General features: G+C 45.2%; 2 protein-coding genes across 5 annotated transcripts in view; one reads left to right on the forward strand and one right to left on the reverse strand.

The window, feature by feature from the left end:
• The window catches only part of SEMA6B (semaphorin 6B), a 1,069,016-nt gene that overhangs the window by 754,451 nt on the left and 298,801 nt on the right, over positions 1–15,764 (reverse strand). The window lies entirely within an intron of this gene.
• LOC309544501 (uncharacterized protein) lies at positions 692–2,892 on the forward strand (the record flags this gene model as incomplete). The annotated part of the gene is made up of 3 exons (XM_082243407.1): positions 692–969; positions 1,078–1,468; positions 2,572–2,892. 3 exons carry the CDS (start codon positions 692–694, stop codon positions 2,890–2,892), a joined length of 990 nt encoding a protein of 329 aa, XP_082099533.1.

A 15,764-nucleotide genomic window follows, 5' to 3' on the forward strand; every position in this document is an offset into this window, starting at 1 on the left:
ATGAAGGTACATGTATTTGGAAACAGCCCTTCTCCAGCTGTAGCTATCTACAACTTGAGACAAGCAGCACAGCAAGATGAAGGACATGGTCAAGAAGCCAAACAGTTCGTCATGAAGAACTTTTACGTAGATGATGATGGACTTGCTTCTTTCTCCAGCAACGAAGAAGCTATTAAGGTCTTGAAAAGTACAAGAGAAATGTTGGCAGAATCCAACATAAGATTGAATAAGATAGCTTCCAACAGCAGCAGAGTTATGGAAGCATTTCCAATGGAAGACCGTGCTAAAGACCTCAAAGACCTGCATCTAGGAACAGAATCACCACCCTTGCAAAGAAGTCTTGGGCTTAGTTGGGACCTGAAGACTGACAGTTTCACCTTCAAGGTCGCCAGAGAAGAGAAGCCATTTACAAAAAGAGGTGTCCTATCTACAGTCAACAGTCTTTATGACCCCCTGGGATTCGTAGCACCTATCATCATGCAAGGCAAAGCTCTTTTGAGACAGTTCACTATTGAGCAAGAACAAAGTGACTGGGACGTACCTCTACCTGAAGAGAAGGAAAATGCAGTGGAAGTTGTGGAAAGACTCATTGTTAGAGCTTGAACAACTCAGCATCCCAAGACCGTACGCACCTGTTTCCTTATCTGCTACAAAGAGAAGAGAAATATGCGTATTCTCTGACGCTTCCACTATGGCTATCGCAGCTGTAACCTACCTTAGGGTAATAGATACTGAGGGACAAAGCCATGTCGGGTTCATTATGGGAAAATCTAAACTGGCTCCGAGACCCGCTCATACTGTCCCACGTCTAGAACTTTGTGCTGCTGTCTTAGCTGTAGAGATGGCAGACATGATTACGACAGAACTGGACATTGAGATCCATGCAGTGAACTTTTATACAGACAGCAAGATTGTGTTAGATATATTTACAACGCTTCAAGAAGATTTTATACATACGTGGCCAACAGAGTGACACGTATCAGAAAGTCTACAAGTCCAGAACAGTGGCATCACATCAGCACGGACAAGAACCCAGCTGATCACGGGACAAGACTGATGTCAGCCGCTGTACTCAAGCAAACTAAGGTCCAAACTAGGTCCTTCCTTTCTTGGTAAGCCAGAAACCAAAGAGACTACTCAGGTAGAGACTTTTCAACTCATAGAACCAGATCAAGACAAAGAGGTAAGACCTCAAGCTGCAGTTTGCAAGACTTTAGTTACAAGAGACAGTCTGGGCGCCCATAGATTTGAAAGGTTTTCAAGCTGGAAGTCGCTGACCCGTGCAATCGGAAAACTTATCTGTCTAGCCAGATACTCCTGCAGAGCTACCAATACTGATCAGCGTACCAAAGACCACCTTGAACAAGCCAAGGTCACGATCATCAGATGCGTCCAGCAGGAAGTCTTTAAAGAAGAAATCCAAAGCCTTCTGAAAAAGGAAGAGATTTCTCGACACAGCTCGCTCAAGAAGTTGAACCCTATCCTCGACGAAGACAGAGTGTTAAGAATTGGAGGTCGCTTGTCGGCAGCGGATATGACTATCCAAGAGAGACATCCCTTCATCATACCCAAGAATCATCACATCGCTCTTCTTCTGGTGAGACACTATCACGAGCAAGTCGCACATCAAGGAGGACACTTCACTGAAGGAGCAGCACGGTTAGCAGGATTGTGGATCATAGGAGGTAAGAGACTAGTCTCCAGTGTGATCAGCAAATGCGTGATCTGCAAGAAGATTAGAGGGAAACTTGAGGTTCAGAAGATGTCAAACTTACCTGCAGACAGACTTGCTTCAGATCCTCTGTTCACTCATGTAGGTCTAGACGTTTTTGGCCCTTGGAACATCTCTTCTCGCAAGACCAGAGGAGGCAGTGCCGAAAGTAAGTGTTGGGCTGTTTTGTTCTCTTGCCTGAGTACCAGAGCAGTTCACATCGAAGTGATTGAATCGTTATCCACTTCAAATTTCATCAACGCCTTGAGAAGATTTTTCTCTATCCGAGGACCAGCGAAATTGATTCGTTCAGACCGTGGTACAAACTTTATTGGGGCCTGCAAGGAATTGAAGATCATCTCTACAGACTCTAAAACAGGTTCCTATCTTCAAGACCAAGGATGCACTTGGACTTTTAATCCTCCTCACGCATCGCATATGGGAGGAGCTTAGGAGAGGATGATAGGAGTAGCACATCGCATTCTGGATGCTATGCTCCTGAAGGTTGGATCCACTCACCTCACACATGAAGCTTTGACTACACTAATGGCTGAAGTCAAGACCAAGGATGCACTTGGACTTTTAATCCTCCTCACGCATCGCATATGGGAGGAGCTTGGGAGAGGATGATAAGAGTAGCACGTCGCATTCTTGATGCTATGCTCCTGAAGGTTGGATCCACTCACCTCACACATGAAGCTTTGACTACACTAATGGCTGAAGTCATGGCCATTATGAACGCCAGACCTTTGGTTCCAGTGTCCACAGATCCGGAGATGCCGGCAGTCTTGACACCTGCAATGTTGCTGACCCAGAAGATGCAACCAGTGATAGCTCCCACAGGAGACTTTGACCTCAAGGACTTGTACACCAAGCAATGGAGACAAGTTCAAAGTCTTGCGGGCATTTTCTGGAAGAGGTGGAGACAAGAATACCTGGTGACACTGCAGTCACGCAAGAAATGGCAAGATGACAAGCCCAACTTACAAATTGGAGATGTTGTCTTACTAAAAGACACTCAGGCCCACAGGAACGAGTGGCCTATTGGACTCATTGTGGGAACTGATCCTAGTAGTGATGCTAAAGTTAGAAAAGTTGAAGTTAGAGTTGTTAGACAGGGCACTCCCAAGGTGTATGCTAGGCCAATTTCTGAAGTCGTTTTACTTCTGTCCAATGGTTAGTGGCATAACAAAAAGTATGCCAGGTGGGGAGTGTGCTGCCTTCGCACTGTATATCTTGTATCTGGAACTCAGCAGTGTCTGTCCCTTTAAGACCCTCCATTTTCTTGTAGCCTAGGGGCGGGTCTTCTCCCTTCTGCTTTGGGCAAGTCTAAACTTGTCTATCCATTCCAGTGTGAGCCACCATAGGGAACAGACATAGGACCTCTCAAGCTAATCTATTGCAAACCTGATGTACACCAAAAGCCTGTAAGTAAAGGATTTGCTAGTTCAGCCTGTATAGAGGGATGTTAGACCTTTGTATACATAATATGTGTTCCAGTATGTAGTAAGCACTATCTTCTGCATAACTATGTATAATGTATGATGTTGAATAGCCATACTTATACCTGTCTTTCATATGTTTGTTTTACAGTTTTACCACATACTTTTATGTCCTCTCATGTCCACCACATATCTGCTTATTCATATGTAAAGGCACATGTATGGATTATATCTCAGTAAAGGTTGCATCAAAGAAACCAGCGCTTCTTTCATTGAGATTTGGTTATTACTTGATGTGAAGCTGTGTACCTCAAGCAACACACAGCCGAGACATTACAATAGGCAAAACGTATTTTTCATTTTGGATAGAGCAAGGGAAGGTTATTTAATTATTACACCTGTAAGGTTTATTTTTGCCATGTTTGCCTAGGGTGACCACGTGTCCCGGATCGCGTTTGGGACAGTCCCGCATTTGGAGAGTCTGTCCCGGGTCCCGGTCACCCTCATTCCGGGACAATGCAGTGTTCCGGAATGATCTGAGCCCGTGAGCCGCCGTCCGCTGCTGTGCTGTGACAGATAGTCACTTCCTTATACTATGCAATCGCCGAATCAGATCGGCATCGCATAGTACTGTCCAGTGTGTGTGGCTCCTCCCCTGCCTTGCTGCACGCAGTGCGCGGCCGAGTCACGTGACGACGGTGACATCAGCCGGAGCCGGGATCTCTACTGTGCGGCGCCTCAGCCTGCTGTAACTGACTGTCTGTAATCCAATGACCGTTATTATCAGCATTTAAGAGGACAAAATGTAAGTTTAACCAGTTAAAGTGTGCAGAAATACTGAAAAATGCACAGACAGATATGTTTTTGCCAGTCTCACGTATAAAATTGACGAAATGCACTTGGGAAAGTAAGTGTCCCTGAATGGCAGTTAGAAAATGTGGTCACCCTATGTTTGCCCCTTTGTGGAAATTTACCTTCACTTTCTGTCCCAAACTGAAAGTGAGAGGAAATCCCAATAATAACACAAAATTTGGGGGGGTTTCATTTTACTTTCAATGATAATGGTAAAAACAAAGGACAAATAGAGAGGGCAAATCTCTCCAGCGTGGACAACATAGACAGCAATAAACACTGACAGATGTTCTAATACATCTCCTCTCCTCCACTCTATCCAAAATCAAAATTAAAAGTTTTGCCTTTAGTTGTACTTTAAAAGGTTTAGACATTATATTAATATTTTCTTTTCTTTTATGAAGAAGTAAACTGCACTACTACAGTTTGATGCCATACTATTTTATTGTTACTTCTAGTAAATAGTGTTATCTGTCTCTGCTATGCTATTTTCAGAGTTTCCTATATGTATGCAGTTGAACTATGCAGGGCTTGCAGGCCATGCCAGGGTCCAGGGAAGTGTCCTTAAAGAGCAGATGAAAATAAAAATGATTCTTTAATTTTTGACTGCTTTATTGTTATTTTATCTTTTTTATAACGTTTTGAAAACCATTGGGCAGTGGGCTGGGCAAGTGTCGTAATCGTGGTGCACCGTGGAATCGAATCGTTGACATGATAATCGTAATCAAATTGTGAGACCAGTGAAGATGCGCAGCCCTACTTGATAGTGCCCAATGCCAGGCGCTGTTCAACCCCTTTTTGTAAAAAGGCTAAAACCCTAGCCACAGAAAACAAGCGAGGGTGCAGTTGCAGCGAGTCACACCATGAAATGTACGATTTCCACGTACGATGATAGATTTTCCTAGACGTCAACTTCCTGGCATTCAAAAAGGTAGGAATCACTGAGTCAGAAAGGCCTCTATCGCTTAACACCTTGCTTTCAACAGCCAATCCGTTAAAGCCAGCGATCGTACAGCAGGAGGGATGATCGGTCCCTGAGACAGCAGATCTTCCCGCAGAGGAAGTCTCCATGGAGGATGTACGCCCAGTCTTACCAGGTCTGCGTACCAAGACCACCGAGGCCAGTCTGGTGCCACCAGAATGACTGGAATGTCTTCCACAGAAATATGAGCGGGGGAGGCATAAATCAGCTGATACTGGCTCCAAGGAGCCACCAGAGCATCTGTTGCGTCGGCCAGAGGATCCCGAGACCTGGTCACAAACCTCCGGATGAAAGGACCATTTCCCTTGATCCAACACCTTACGACTCAGGTAAAACGCTTGCCAAATTCTCCACACCTGGAATGTGGACAGCGGAAAGAGCTAGAACATTGTGTTCCACCCACAGTAGAATCTCGGCCACCTCCTTGGCCGCCAGGGCACTCTTGTTGCCCCGTTGATGATTGCCGTGGCATTGTCCGACTGTATCCAAACCAGAGAACCGCATAGCCAGCTTGTTCATTGGAACAGGCAGAACTTGGATCACTCTGAGCTCTAGAATGTTGATCGGCCAGGAGGACTCATCCGACGCCCAAGTCCGCTGGGCACAGAGTTTCCCCAGCACTCCACCCTAGCCAGACGGGCTGGCATCCGTGGTGACCACCATCCAGAACAGTGGCTGGAAGGACTTGATCCAGAGCAGGAGACTGGATACACCAGGATAGGGTCGACTTTGTGAGATGACTCATCCGGTCCAGTGACCGAGGGTCTCTGTTCCATTTTGCCAGAATCTCTTTCTGCAGAGACCCAGAATGAAATGGAGAAAATGGGACTGCTTCGAAGGTAGACACCGTCAGACCCAGGGCCCTCATGCAGGCCCGCAGGGAGGACTGATCAGTTCCCATCAGCAACCTGATCACCCTTTGCAACTTATGAACCTTTTCCAAGGGGAGAAAGACCCTTGCTAGAGTGGAGTCGAGAGTCAGCCCCAGATAGCAGATTTCTTGAACTTAATCATCCAACCGAAATTCCTGAAGGGTCTGAACTGTAATGGAGATATTGTCCAACAGATCCGAATGAGAGTCTGCTCACAACAGGAGATCGTCCAGATACCCCACAATTGAAATTCCTCTCTGACATAACAAGGCCAGCACAGGGTCCAGGACCTTGGTAAAACCTCTGGGAGCGGAGGCGAGACCAAAGGGTAACGTCACAAATTGAAAATGCTCCTCTGCCACTGCAAAGCAGGGGAATCACTGATGTCCCTCGAATATGGGGACATGGAGATATGCATCCTTGATATCGATGGAGGCCAAGAAATCCCCCTGATTCAAGGACGCCACCACCGACACAATAGACTCCATTCAAACTCCACCCGTACAAAGCGGTTCAGAGCCTTGAGATCCATGATTGAATGCATCATGCCCTCCTTTCTGGGCACCGTGAACAGGTTTGAATAGAAACCTTGAGAGCATACCTGCAGAGGAACTGGCATGATCACTCCTTGAGCCAGGAGGTCCCGCACAGTTTCCCGAAGATCTTTCAAATGCTCTGGAGACAGGTGAAGATTCGACTGAAAAAACCTGTCCCCCGGCCGGGACCAAAATTCGATTTTGTACCCGGAACAAATCAGTTTGCGAACCCATTTGTTTTGAAAGAAGGAGGTCCAGGGTTTCTAAAAGAAACGCAGATGTCCCCCCACCCCAGACACAGGTGAGGGCGCCCCTTCATGCTGAAGAGGACTTGTCTGCAGCACCGGACTGACTGGTCTTGGGCTTGCCCCAGTGCTTCTTAGCCCCTCCCGAAGCTCTGAATGGCTTACCTTTTTCTTGCGCTGCGGGGGGCATGAAAAAAACGTCTATGAGCAGTAAAGGAAGGACCCAACTTAGCATGGGGTGTTTTACGTTTGGAGGATTGAGGAAGAAGAGTACTCTTACAGCCAGTCAGACCCTTGATCAACTCATCCAGTGAGTCGCCAAACGTTCTCCCAGAAAAGGGAGATCCGTCAGGGCTTTCTTGGAAGCTTGGTCAGCCAACCAGCTCTTCATCCAAACCATGCGCCTTAGGGCAATCCCCATGGCCAAAACTCTGGCCACCAGGGGAGCCGCATCCAGGGACGTATCACACAGGAAAACCAGGGCCTGGGCCATCTGGTCCAAAAGTTCCATCAATTCAGGAAAAAATACGTCAGGGTCCAAGCTCCCTTTCAGAACCCTAATCCATTCCGTAACTGTCTGTGATACCAACACAGGTGCAAAGACCAATTTTAAGATGGAACCCGCCAACACGTGAAGATGGCGGGAAAGGGATTCCACCCGCCTGTCTACTGGATCCATAAAAACCAGGGAATCTTGCACAGGCACAACGGTAGATTTATTCAACCTGGAAACAGGGTGGTCCACCTTAGGTGGCACCGTCCAGCGGTTGAAGACCATATCAGCAAAAGGATACCAGCGTTTAAAGCGTTTTAGCATAACTAGCATGTGTTTAACACATATCATGAAAAGTTTTGGGACAGGGAAATACCTTGCCAGACTTGAGTCTTGCGGGAGCCAAATGCCACCGTGTCCCTGCCGGTGTGGGCTCATCAGCCAATTTTAAGGTTTCCCTCGCTGAAACAATCAGAGCTTCCACCAAAGCGTGTTCTAGCACTGTAACTGAAGAAGACAGGTCTTCTTCACCATCTGACCTTCAGGTAGGGGGAGCGTCCGTGGCGACCACATCAGCCTCTGAATCAAAAGGACTCCACCAAGGATGGAGAAGGCAGCGGCCGTTTACTACTATTAACCTTTTTCATAACAAAATCAACTTTTGTCGCCAGGCTTTCCAGAGCTGCTGAAATTACGCCCAGCGACTGGGATGCGAACTGTCCGGGAGTCGCACAGAGTGGGTCTGGGGGAGAAATTACAGCCTGGAACGCCATATTCAAAGTTGTAGAAAAACGGAGCACTGTCACTTTAAGAAGCGCCGATCGTGGTCCCCACTGCCGAGTCTCCCTTAAATATGCACTAACAGCAAAGTGTGTAGGGATATGCCCGTACAGACCCCCGTACTGTACCAACTCCAGAGAGAACCCTCCTGAATGGCCTGCAGCAGGAAGAAGAATCACAGGAAGTGACCTCGGCCTGGATGTAAAAGGTCACGCTGCTAGTGCAGTACAACAGACTACACAAAAATGGGTGCCAATGCATTTTAAAAGGAAGCTCAGGGAAAATGGCTGCTTCATACAAGTCAATAGGAAAATTAAACACGTTGCCCACACTTAGGATGGCGGCGCCCACGGACTGCCATGCGGCCAGGGACCCCCACCAAGAAGGCCTCAAGGATTTAAAACAAGACCTAGCAAAAACAAGGTACTGGTGCCACCCCCCTCAGGACGCCAGGCGGCCCAGTAAAATAGCCCCCCCGTGGGGGCAGGGGGGGAGAGACAGGGCGCAGAGGCTCGGGCACCCGACAGGCCAGGGGAATCCTTTAGGAGGTACAATCCTATTATCCCCAGGAGAGGGCCCACATCCCCCAAGGCCACCAGGGGCAAGGGGGGTCACATTTACTCACCATACTATGGTGGGCTCCGCACCAGAAGTGGGGGTGCTGCCAGCTGAGGGGTACGCTGCGACTCAGGGTGTTCCAGGTCGTCACTTCCCGGAGAGGCATCCGCTCACAGGCTCGTTCCCATCTGGAAAGGGGCACCGCAGTGGTGAGGCCTAGTGCGGAACCATAACCTGCTCACGCTCGTAGGCCAGTCTGGGGGGACCATAAGGATCTAGATTATCCAGTGCAAAGCCCCAGCCGGCATTGCTTGCAGATCACTAGGAGGATCCCCCTGAACACTAGCTAGCAAAGTGAGTAAAGAGAAATAAAACAAAATATTCTGAAAAAATAAAAAACTGAGACCGAAGTCCCAGCAGGAAACTTAGGGCCTACTCCTTCTCTAGGAAGAAACAAATTGGTTTGCTGAGTAGAGGGTGTGTGCGTTATGCATGTGGGAACAGCCCTGTAGGCGTGTACATGTAAAATTTTTCCTGCCTAGACAACTCCTGCAGGGGGCATCGTAACCCATTCAGCTAATGAAGATGGAGACTGCATCTGTCAATGGACGATAGAGAAAGATTTTTTGACAAGTACTTTATTAAAAAATAAAAAAAAACAATGTCCCTCGATGTAGATCCATCATCACAATGCCCGCCGCACTGACGGAAACCAAAAAAAAAAACTGTCTGCCCTGCCGTGTGACATTTTTGAATTAGTTAAGGGATAGGGCCACTCAGCGGCATCACCTGGTGGCAACACCCACCTGCCCCAAAGCACCCCATCCATGTTGAAGGCATGTGGCCTGGTATGGTTCAAGAGGGGGGGAGTGTTTTCTCGCTCGTCCCCTCTCTTTCATCCTGAACTGCCTGGCTGCATGCTTGGATAAGGGTATGGTATGGATATTGAGTGGGATCCTACATCGTTTATTTTTTAAATTTTGCTGTGGGGTTCCCCTCCAAATCTATACCAGAACCAAAGGGCCTAATATGGTTTGGGGGGGGGGGGGGAAACCTACGTAATTTTTTTCAATTCTTTTGCCAGAATTTTTTTTTTACTGTCACTGTTAGTGGGGAACCTGGCTGACAGCTGATGACTCATAAGTTGTTTATAAATATTTTTATTACATTTCTTTACATACATAACAAATAAAGATGTGACATTACAAAACAAATAACATCAATTTGCACAAAACCTAGGAATTTTGGTTTCCCCAGCATAGAAGTTCCCCTTCATTACCCTTCGACTATTTTTCTTTTCATTTCCCCTTTCTTTTTCCTTCCCTACTCCCCTGGTCCCTCCACTCCATTCACCCCCATCCCAAAAAAAAAAAAAAAAGTGATTAAATTAAAAGGGTGTATCTTAGGGTGGAAACCATGGTTATCCACCCTGTTCCACCATATATAGTGTGAAAAAAAACCTTAAAAAATTTGGTGAGTTATACACTAAAATAATTTCATTTAAAAAGGTATAGATATATTTACCAACTAATTACAACACCCTGGGGAAAAAAAGATATAAATAATAATATACAGTGCCTTGCGAAAGTATTCGGCCCCCTTGAACTTTTTGTCCTTTTGCCACATTTCAGGCTTCAAACATAAAGATATAAAACTGTAATTTTTTGTGAAGAATCAACAACAAGTGGGACACAATCATGAAGTGGAACGAAATTTATTGGATATTTCAAACTTTTTTAACAAATAAAAAACTGAAAAATTGGGCGTGCAAAATTATTCAGCCCCTTTACTTTCAGTGCAGCAAACTCTCTCCAGAAGTTCAGTGAGCCCCCGTTCACATAGGGGCGATCCGACTTCGGGTGGCGACCTCCAAGGTCGCGGTGCGAGCAGCGCGCCGCGACCTCGGAGCGGCCGCCACGGACTTCATAACATTGAAGTCTATGGCGGTCGACTCCTGGTCGCCCCAAAGAAGCTCCGGACCCTTTTTCTAAGTCGGAGCGACTTGTGTCGCTCCTATTAGAACGGGTCCGCAGCTTCCCTATGGATGGCGACCTGCGGCGACCTGTGAGGCGACCAGGTCGCCTCACAGGTCGCCTCTATGTGAACGGGGGCTTAGGATCTCTGAATGATCCAATGTTGACCTAAATGACTAATGATGATAAATAGAATCCACCTGTGTGTAATCAAGTCTCTCTGTATAAATGCACCTGCACTGTGATAGTCTCAGAGGTCCGTTTAAAGCCCAGAGAGCATCATGAAGAACAAGGAACACACCAGGCAGGTCCGAGATACTGTTGTGGAGAAGTTTAAAGCTGGATTTGGATACAAAAAGATTTCCCAAGCTTTAAACATCCCAAGGAGCACTGTGCAAGCGATAATATTGAAATAGAAGGAGTATCAGACCACTGCAAATCTACGAAGAGCTGGCCGTCCCTCTAAACTTTCAGCTCATACAAGGAGAAGACTGATCAGAGATGCAGCCAAGAGGCCCATGATCACTCTGGATGAACTGCAGAGATCTACAGCTGAGGTGGGAGGCTCTGTCCATAGGACAACAATCAGTCGTATACTGCACAAATCTGGCCTTTATGGAAGAGTGGCAAGAAGAAAGCCATTTCTTAAAGATATCCATAAAAAGTGTTGTTTAAAGTTTGCGACAAGCCACCTGGGAGACACACCAAACATGTGGAAGAAGGTGCTCTGGTCAGATGAAACCAAAATTGAACTTTTTGGCAACAATGCAAAAGGTTAGGTTTGGCGTAAAAGCAACACAGCTTATCACCCTGAACACACCATCCCCACTGTCAAACATGGTGGTGGCAGCATCATGGTTTGGGCCTGCTTTTCTTCAGCAGGGACAGGGAAGATGGATGAAGCCAAATACAGGACCATTCTGGAAGAAAACCTGATGGAGTCTGCAAAAGACCTGAGACTGGGACAGAGATTTGTCTTCCAACAGGACAATGATCCAAAATATAAAGCAAAATCTACAATGGAATGGTTCACAAATAAACATATCCAGGTGTTAGAATGGCCAAGTCAAAGTCCAGACCTGAATCCAATCGAGAATCTGTGGAAAGAACTGAAAACTGCTGTTCACAAACGCTCTCCATCCAACCTCACTGAGCTCAAGCTGTTTTGCAAGGAGGAATGGGCAAAAATTTCAGTCTCTCGATGTGCAAAACTGATGGAGACATACCCCAAGCGACTTACAGCTGTAATCGCAGCAAAAGGTGGCGCTACAAAGTATTAACTTAAGGGGGCTGAATAATTTTGCACGCCCAATTTTTTCAGTTTTTTATTTGTTAAAAAAGATGAAATATCCAATAAATTTCGTTCTACTTCATGATTGTGTCCCACTTGTTGTTGATTCTTCACAAAAAATTACAGTTTTATATCTTTATGTTTGAAGCCTGAAATGTGGCAAAAGGTCAAAAAGTTCAAGGGGGCCGAATACTTTAGCAAGGCACTGTATTCTCTGTGTTAATGATAAAATTTAAGGGGTGTATATCAGGTTAGAAAACATAGTTATCTACTCCGTTTCACCCTGTGTAATTGTGAGAAAAAAAAAAGATCTAAAAAATAATACTTTCTCTTTGTTAATGATCACATTTAAGGGGGTATATCAGGTTAGAAAATGTAGTGATCGACTCAGTTTCGAAAACATTGAATCCGCTACATCCCATGGACGATGAGGTGAAATTGCAATAAGGGTTAAATAAGTTCAAAATGAGTCCTTGATGATCTTCTTGTGCTGGCTCCTTTAAATGGCTGCTCAGTGTTCAAGCAAGAAGGGGCTTGTGGATTACTGGAGAGGAAACCCAAGTGCAATCTGAGTGTAGCACATTAAGTAATTTATTAACAAGAGGTATACAGGTACTCAAAATATGAGATACAGCAAACATAGGAAAGGTAAAGCATGTCCCCCTGTGGGAAGGAATAGATCAGGATGGCATCGGCGGCTGGCGAGGATGTAACCGATGGCTGTCAGCACTTCCAGTGGTCAGCTGTGAGTCCGCGCGGCATTCTGTGACGTGTACTTCCGGGTGCAGGGGGGGTTGCCAAGGCAACACGTTTGTCCATTTATTATCAATCAACTGTGTTTACTCTTTTTAACCACTCTGCAACCGCTCACAGTAATACTACTGCGGCAGAGTGGTTCGTTATCGTCCAGCCACGTAGTATTAACGTGACTGGACACTCCCCCTTCTGGGCGGCGCTTGCGCGCCGCCGGAGGCTCGCTCCCGCTGTTTTCATTCACAGCGGGAGTCGGGCCAGGGGAGGGGCAGCGGCGATCGCCGCTGCTCTTACCCGATCGTCGGGGATCGAGTCTGGAGATCCGCCCGCTGTGTGTAAACACAGCGGGCGGATCTCCATAGTGACAGGGAGTGACAGATCGGACTGTTCAGCATAGCTGGACATCCGATCTGTCCATGAATCACATAGTCACCTCCCCCCCTACACGTCAGTAAGCACCAGGCATACATTAACCCCTCCCTCTCCAATAAAATTAACCCCTTCCCTGCCAGTGTCATTTTTACAGTAACAGTGCATATATATAGCACTGATTACTGCAGTAATGTCACTGGTACCCCCAAAAGTGTCAAAAATGTCAGTCAGGGGTCCGGTCTGTCCGCCGCAATGTCGCAGTCCCGCAAAAAAAATCGCAGATCGCCGCCATTACGCGTTAAAAAAAAAACACCAAAAATGACAGAAATCTTTCCCTTTGTTAGTAAACGCAATAACTTTTGCGCAAACCAATCAAAATACGCTTATTGCGATTTTTTTTACCAAACATATGTAGCATAAAACAAATTGGCCAAAAACTTTTAAAAAAATTGGTTTTTACATCTTTTTTGGGGGGAATTTCATATAAAAAAATGTGAAAAATATTGTTATTTTTTCAAAATAAACGCTCTTTTTTTGTTTATAGCGCAAAAAGTAAAAATCGCACAGGTGATCAAATACCACCAAAAGAAAGCTCTGTTTGTGGGAAAAAAAGGACGTAAATTTCGTTTGGGTACGGCGTCGCACGACCGCGCAATTGTCAGTTGAAGTCGCACAGCGCCGAATCGCAAAAAGTGGCCTGGACGGAAGACAGCAAAATCCTCCGGTTGTAAAGTGGTTAAATCATAATGACAACAGAAACTACCCAAATGACCCTGATCAAAAGTTTACATACCCCAGTTCTTAATACCGTGTATTGCCCCATTCTTAATACCGTGTATTGCCCCCTTTAACATCAATTACAGCTTGAAGTCTTTTGTGGTATTTGTGTATGAGGCTCTTTATATTCTCAGATGGTAAAGCTGTCCATTCTTCCTGGCAAAAAGCCTCCAGTTCCTGTAAATTCTTGGGCTGTCTTGCATGAACTGCACGTTTGAGATCTCCCCAGAGTGGCTCAATGATATTGAGGTCAGGAGACTGAGATGGCCACTCCAGAACCTTCACTTTATTCTGCTGTAGCCAATGATAGGTCAACTTGACCTTGTGTTTAGGATCATTGTCATGTTGAAATGTCCAAGTACGTCCCATGTGCAGCTTCTGGGCTGATGAATGCAAATTTTCCTCCAGTACTTTTTCATAACATACTGCATTCATCTTGCCATCAATTCTGACCAAATTTCCTGTGCCTTTGTAGCTCACACATCCCCAAAACATCAATGATCCACCTCTGTATTTCACAGTAGCAATGGTGTACCTTTCATCATAGGCCTTGTTGACTCCTCTCTTAATGTAGCGTTTATGGCTGTGACCAAAAAGCTAAATTTTGGTCTCATCACTCCAAATGACTTTGTGCCAGAAGGTTTGAGGCTTGTCTCTGTGCTGTTTGGCGTATCGTAAGCTGGATACTTTGTGGCATTTGCGTAGTAATAGCTTTCTTCTAGCGATTCGACCATGCAGCCCATCTTTCGTGAAGTGCCTCCTTATTGTGCATCTTGAAACAGCCACACCATATGTTTTCAGAGAGTCCTATATTTCACCTGAAGTTATTTGTGGGTTTTTCTTTGCATCCCGAACAATTTTCCTGGCAGTTGTGGCTGAAATTTTAGTTGGTCTACCTGACCGGGGTTTGGTTTCAACAGAACCTCTCATTTTCCACTTCTTGATTAGAGTTTGAACACTGCTGATTGGCATTCTCAATTCCTTGGATATCTTTTTACATCCCTTTCCGGTTTTATACAGTTCAACTACCTTTTCCAGCAGATCCTTTGACAATTCTTTTGCTTTCCCCATGACTCAGAATCCAGAAACGCCAGTGCAGCACTGGATGAAAAATGCAAGGGTCTGTCAGGAGTCCAGAAACTCATTGACCTTTTATACGCACACACTTATTACAAGTAAACCAATCACAAGTGAGGATGGTTACCTTTATTAGCCATTCAAACCCCTTTGTGTCAAATTGTGTGCATGTTATCAGGCCAAAATCACCAGGGTATGTAAACTTTTGATCAAGGTCATTTGGGTAGTTTCTGTTGTCATTATGATTTAAAAAGTGTAAACACAGTTGATTGATAAAAAAAAAAAAAACTTCAGCCAAACACTAACCAAAAGTGAAAGAAAAGTTTTTCTGTTATCAATCATATTTTTGGAAAAATGGCCAAGAACTCAAATTCTGGGAGGGTATGTAAACGAATTAGCACAACTGTATGTATATAGATATATATATATATATATATATATATATATATATATACCAACTAATTTTAAAACCTTCACCCAAATTCAAACAAACAAAAAAAAAATAAAAAGGGTGGGGAATATGAGACTATCCCCACAATGAATATAATACTCTAATACTCTCATTACCCATATATGTCATCCAATTTCCCCATATCGCATGAAAACTCAATTCAGCATCCTTTTGCATACCTATTAGCTCTTCCATAGGCCTAGTTTTATCAATCTCCCTAAAACATTCTTGTATACTCGGAATTTCCTTTTGTTTCCATTATTTCGGGATCAATAGTTTTGCTGTGTTTAATAATACTGGGGTAATAGAACCCCTATATTTTTTCCTTGTTCCAGTAGTAGCATTAAACCAACATTGGCACGGGTCTTGTCTAATCTCTATATTATTAATTTTCTTAATTACCCTTAATACCGCTTTCCAGTATGGCTGGATCAAAGAACTCCTCCACCATATATGGGCATGGGTTTTCTCCCCTCCACACTCTCTCCCACACAGGGATGAAACATCTGGATCAATCCTATGCAGTTTAGATGGAACAAAATACCATCTCATTAACAATTAATAGTTCATCTCTTTTAGGCCCCTTTCACACATACGGT

This window comes from Pelophylax lessonae, assembly GCF_965119305.1.
Source record: "Pelophylax lessonae genome assembly, chromosome: 1".
Lineage (NCBI taxonomy): Eukaryota > Metazoa > Chordata > Amphibia > Anura > Ranidae > Pelophylax > Pelophylax lessonae.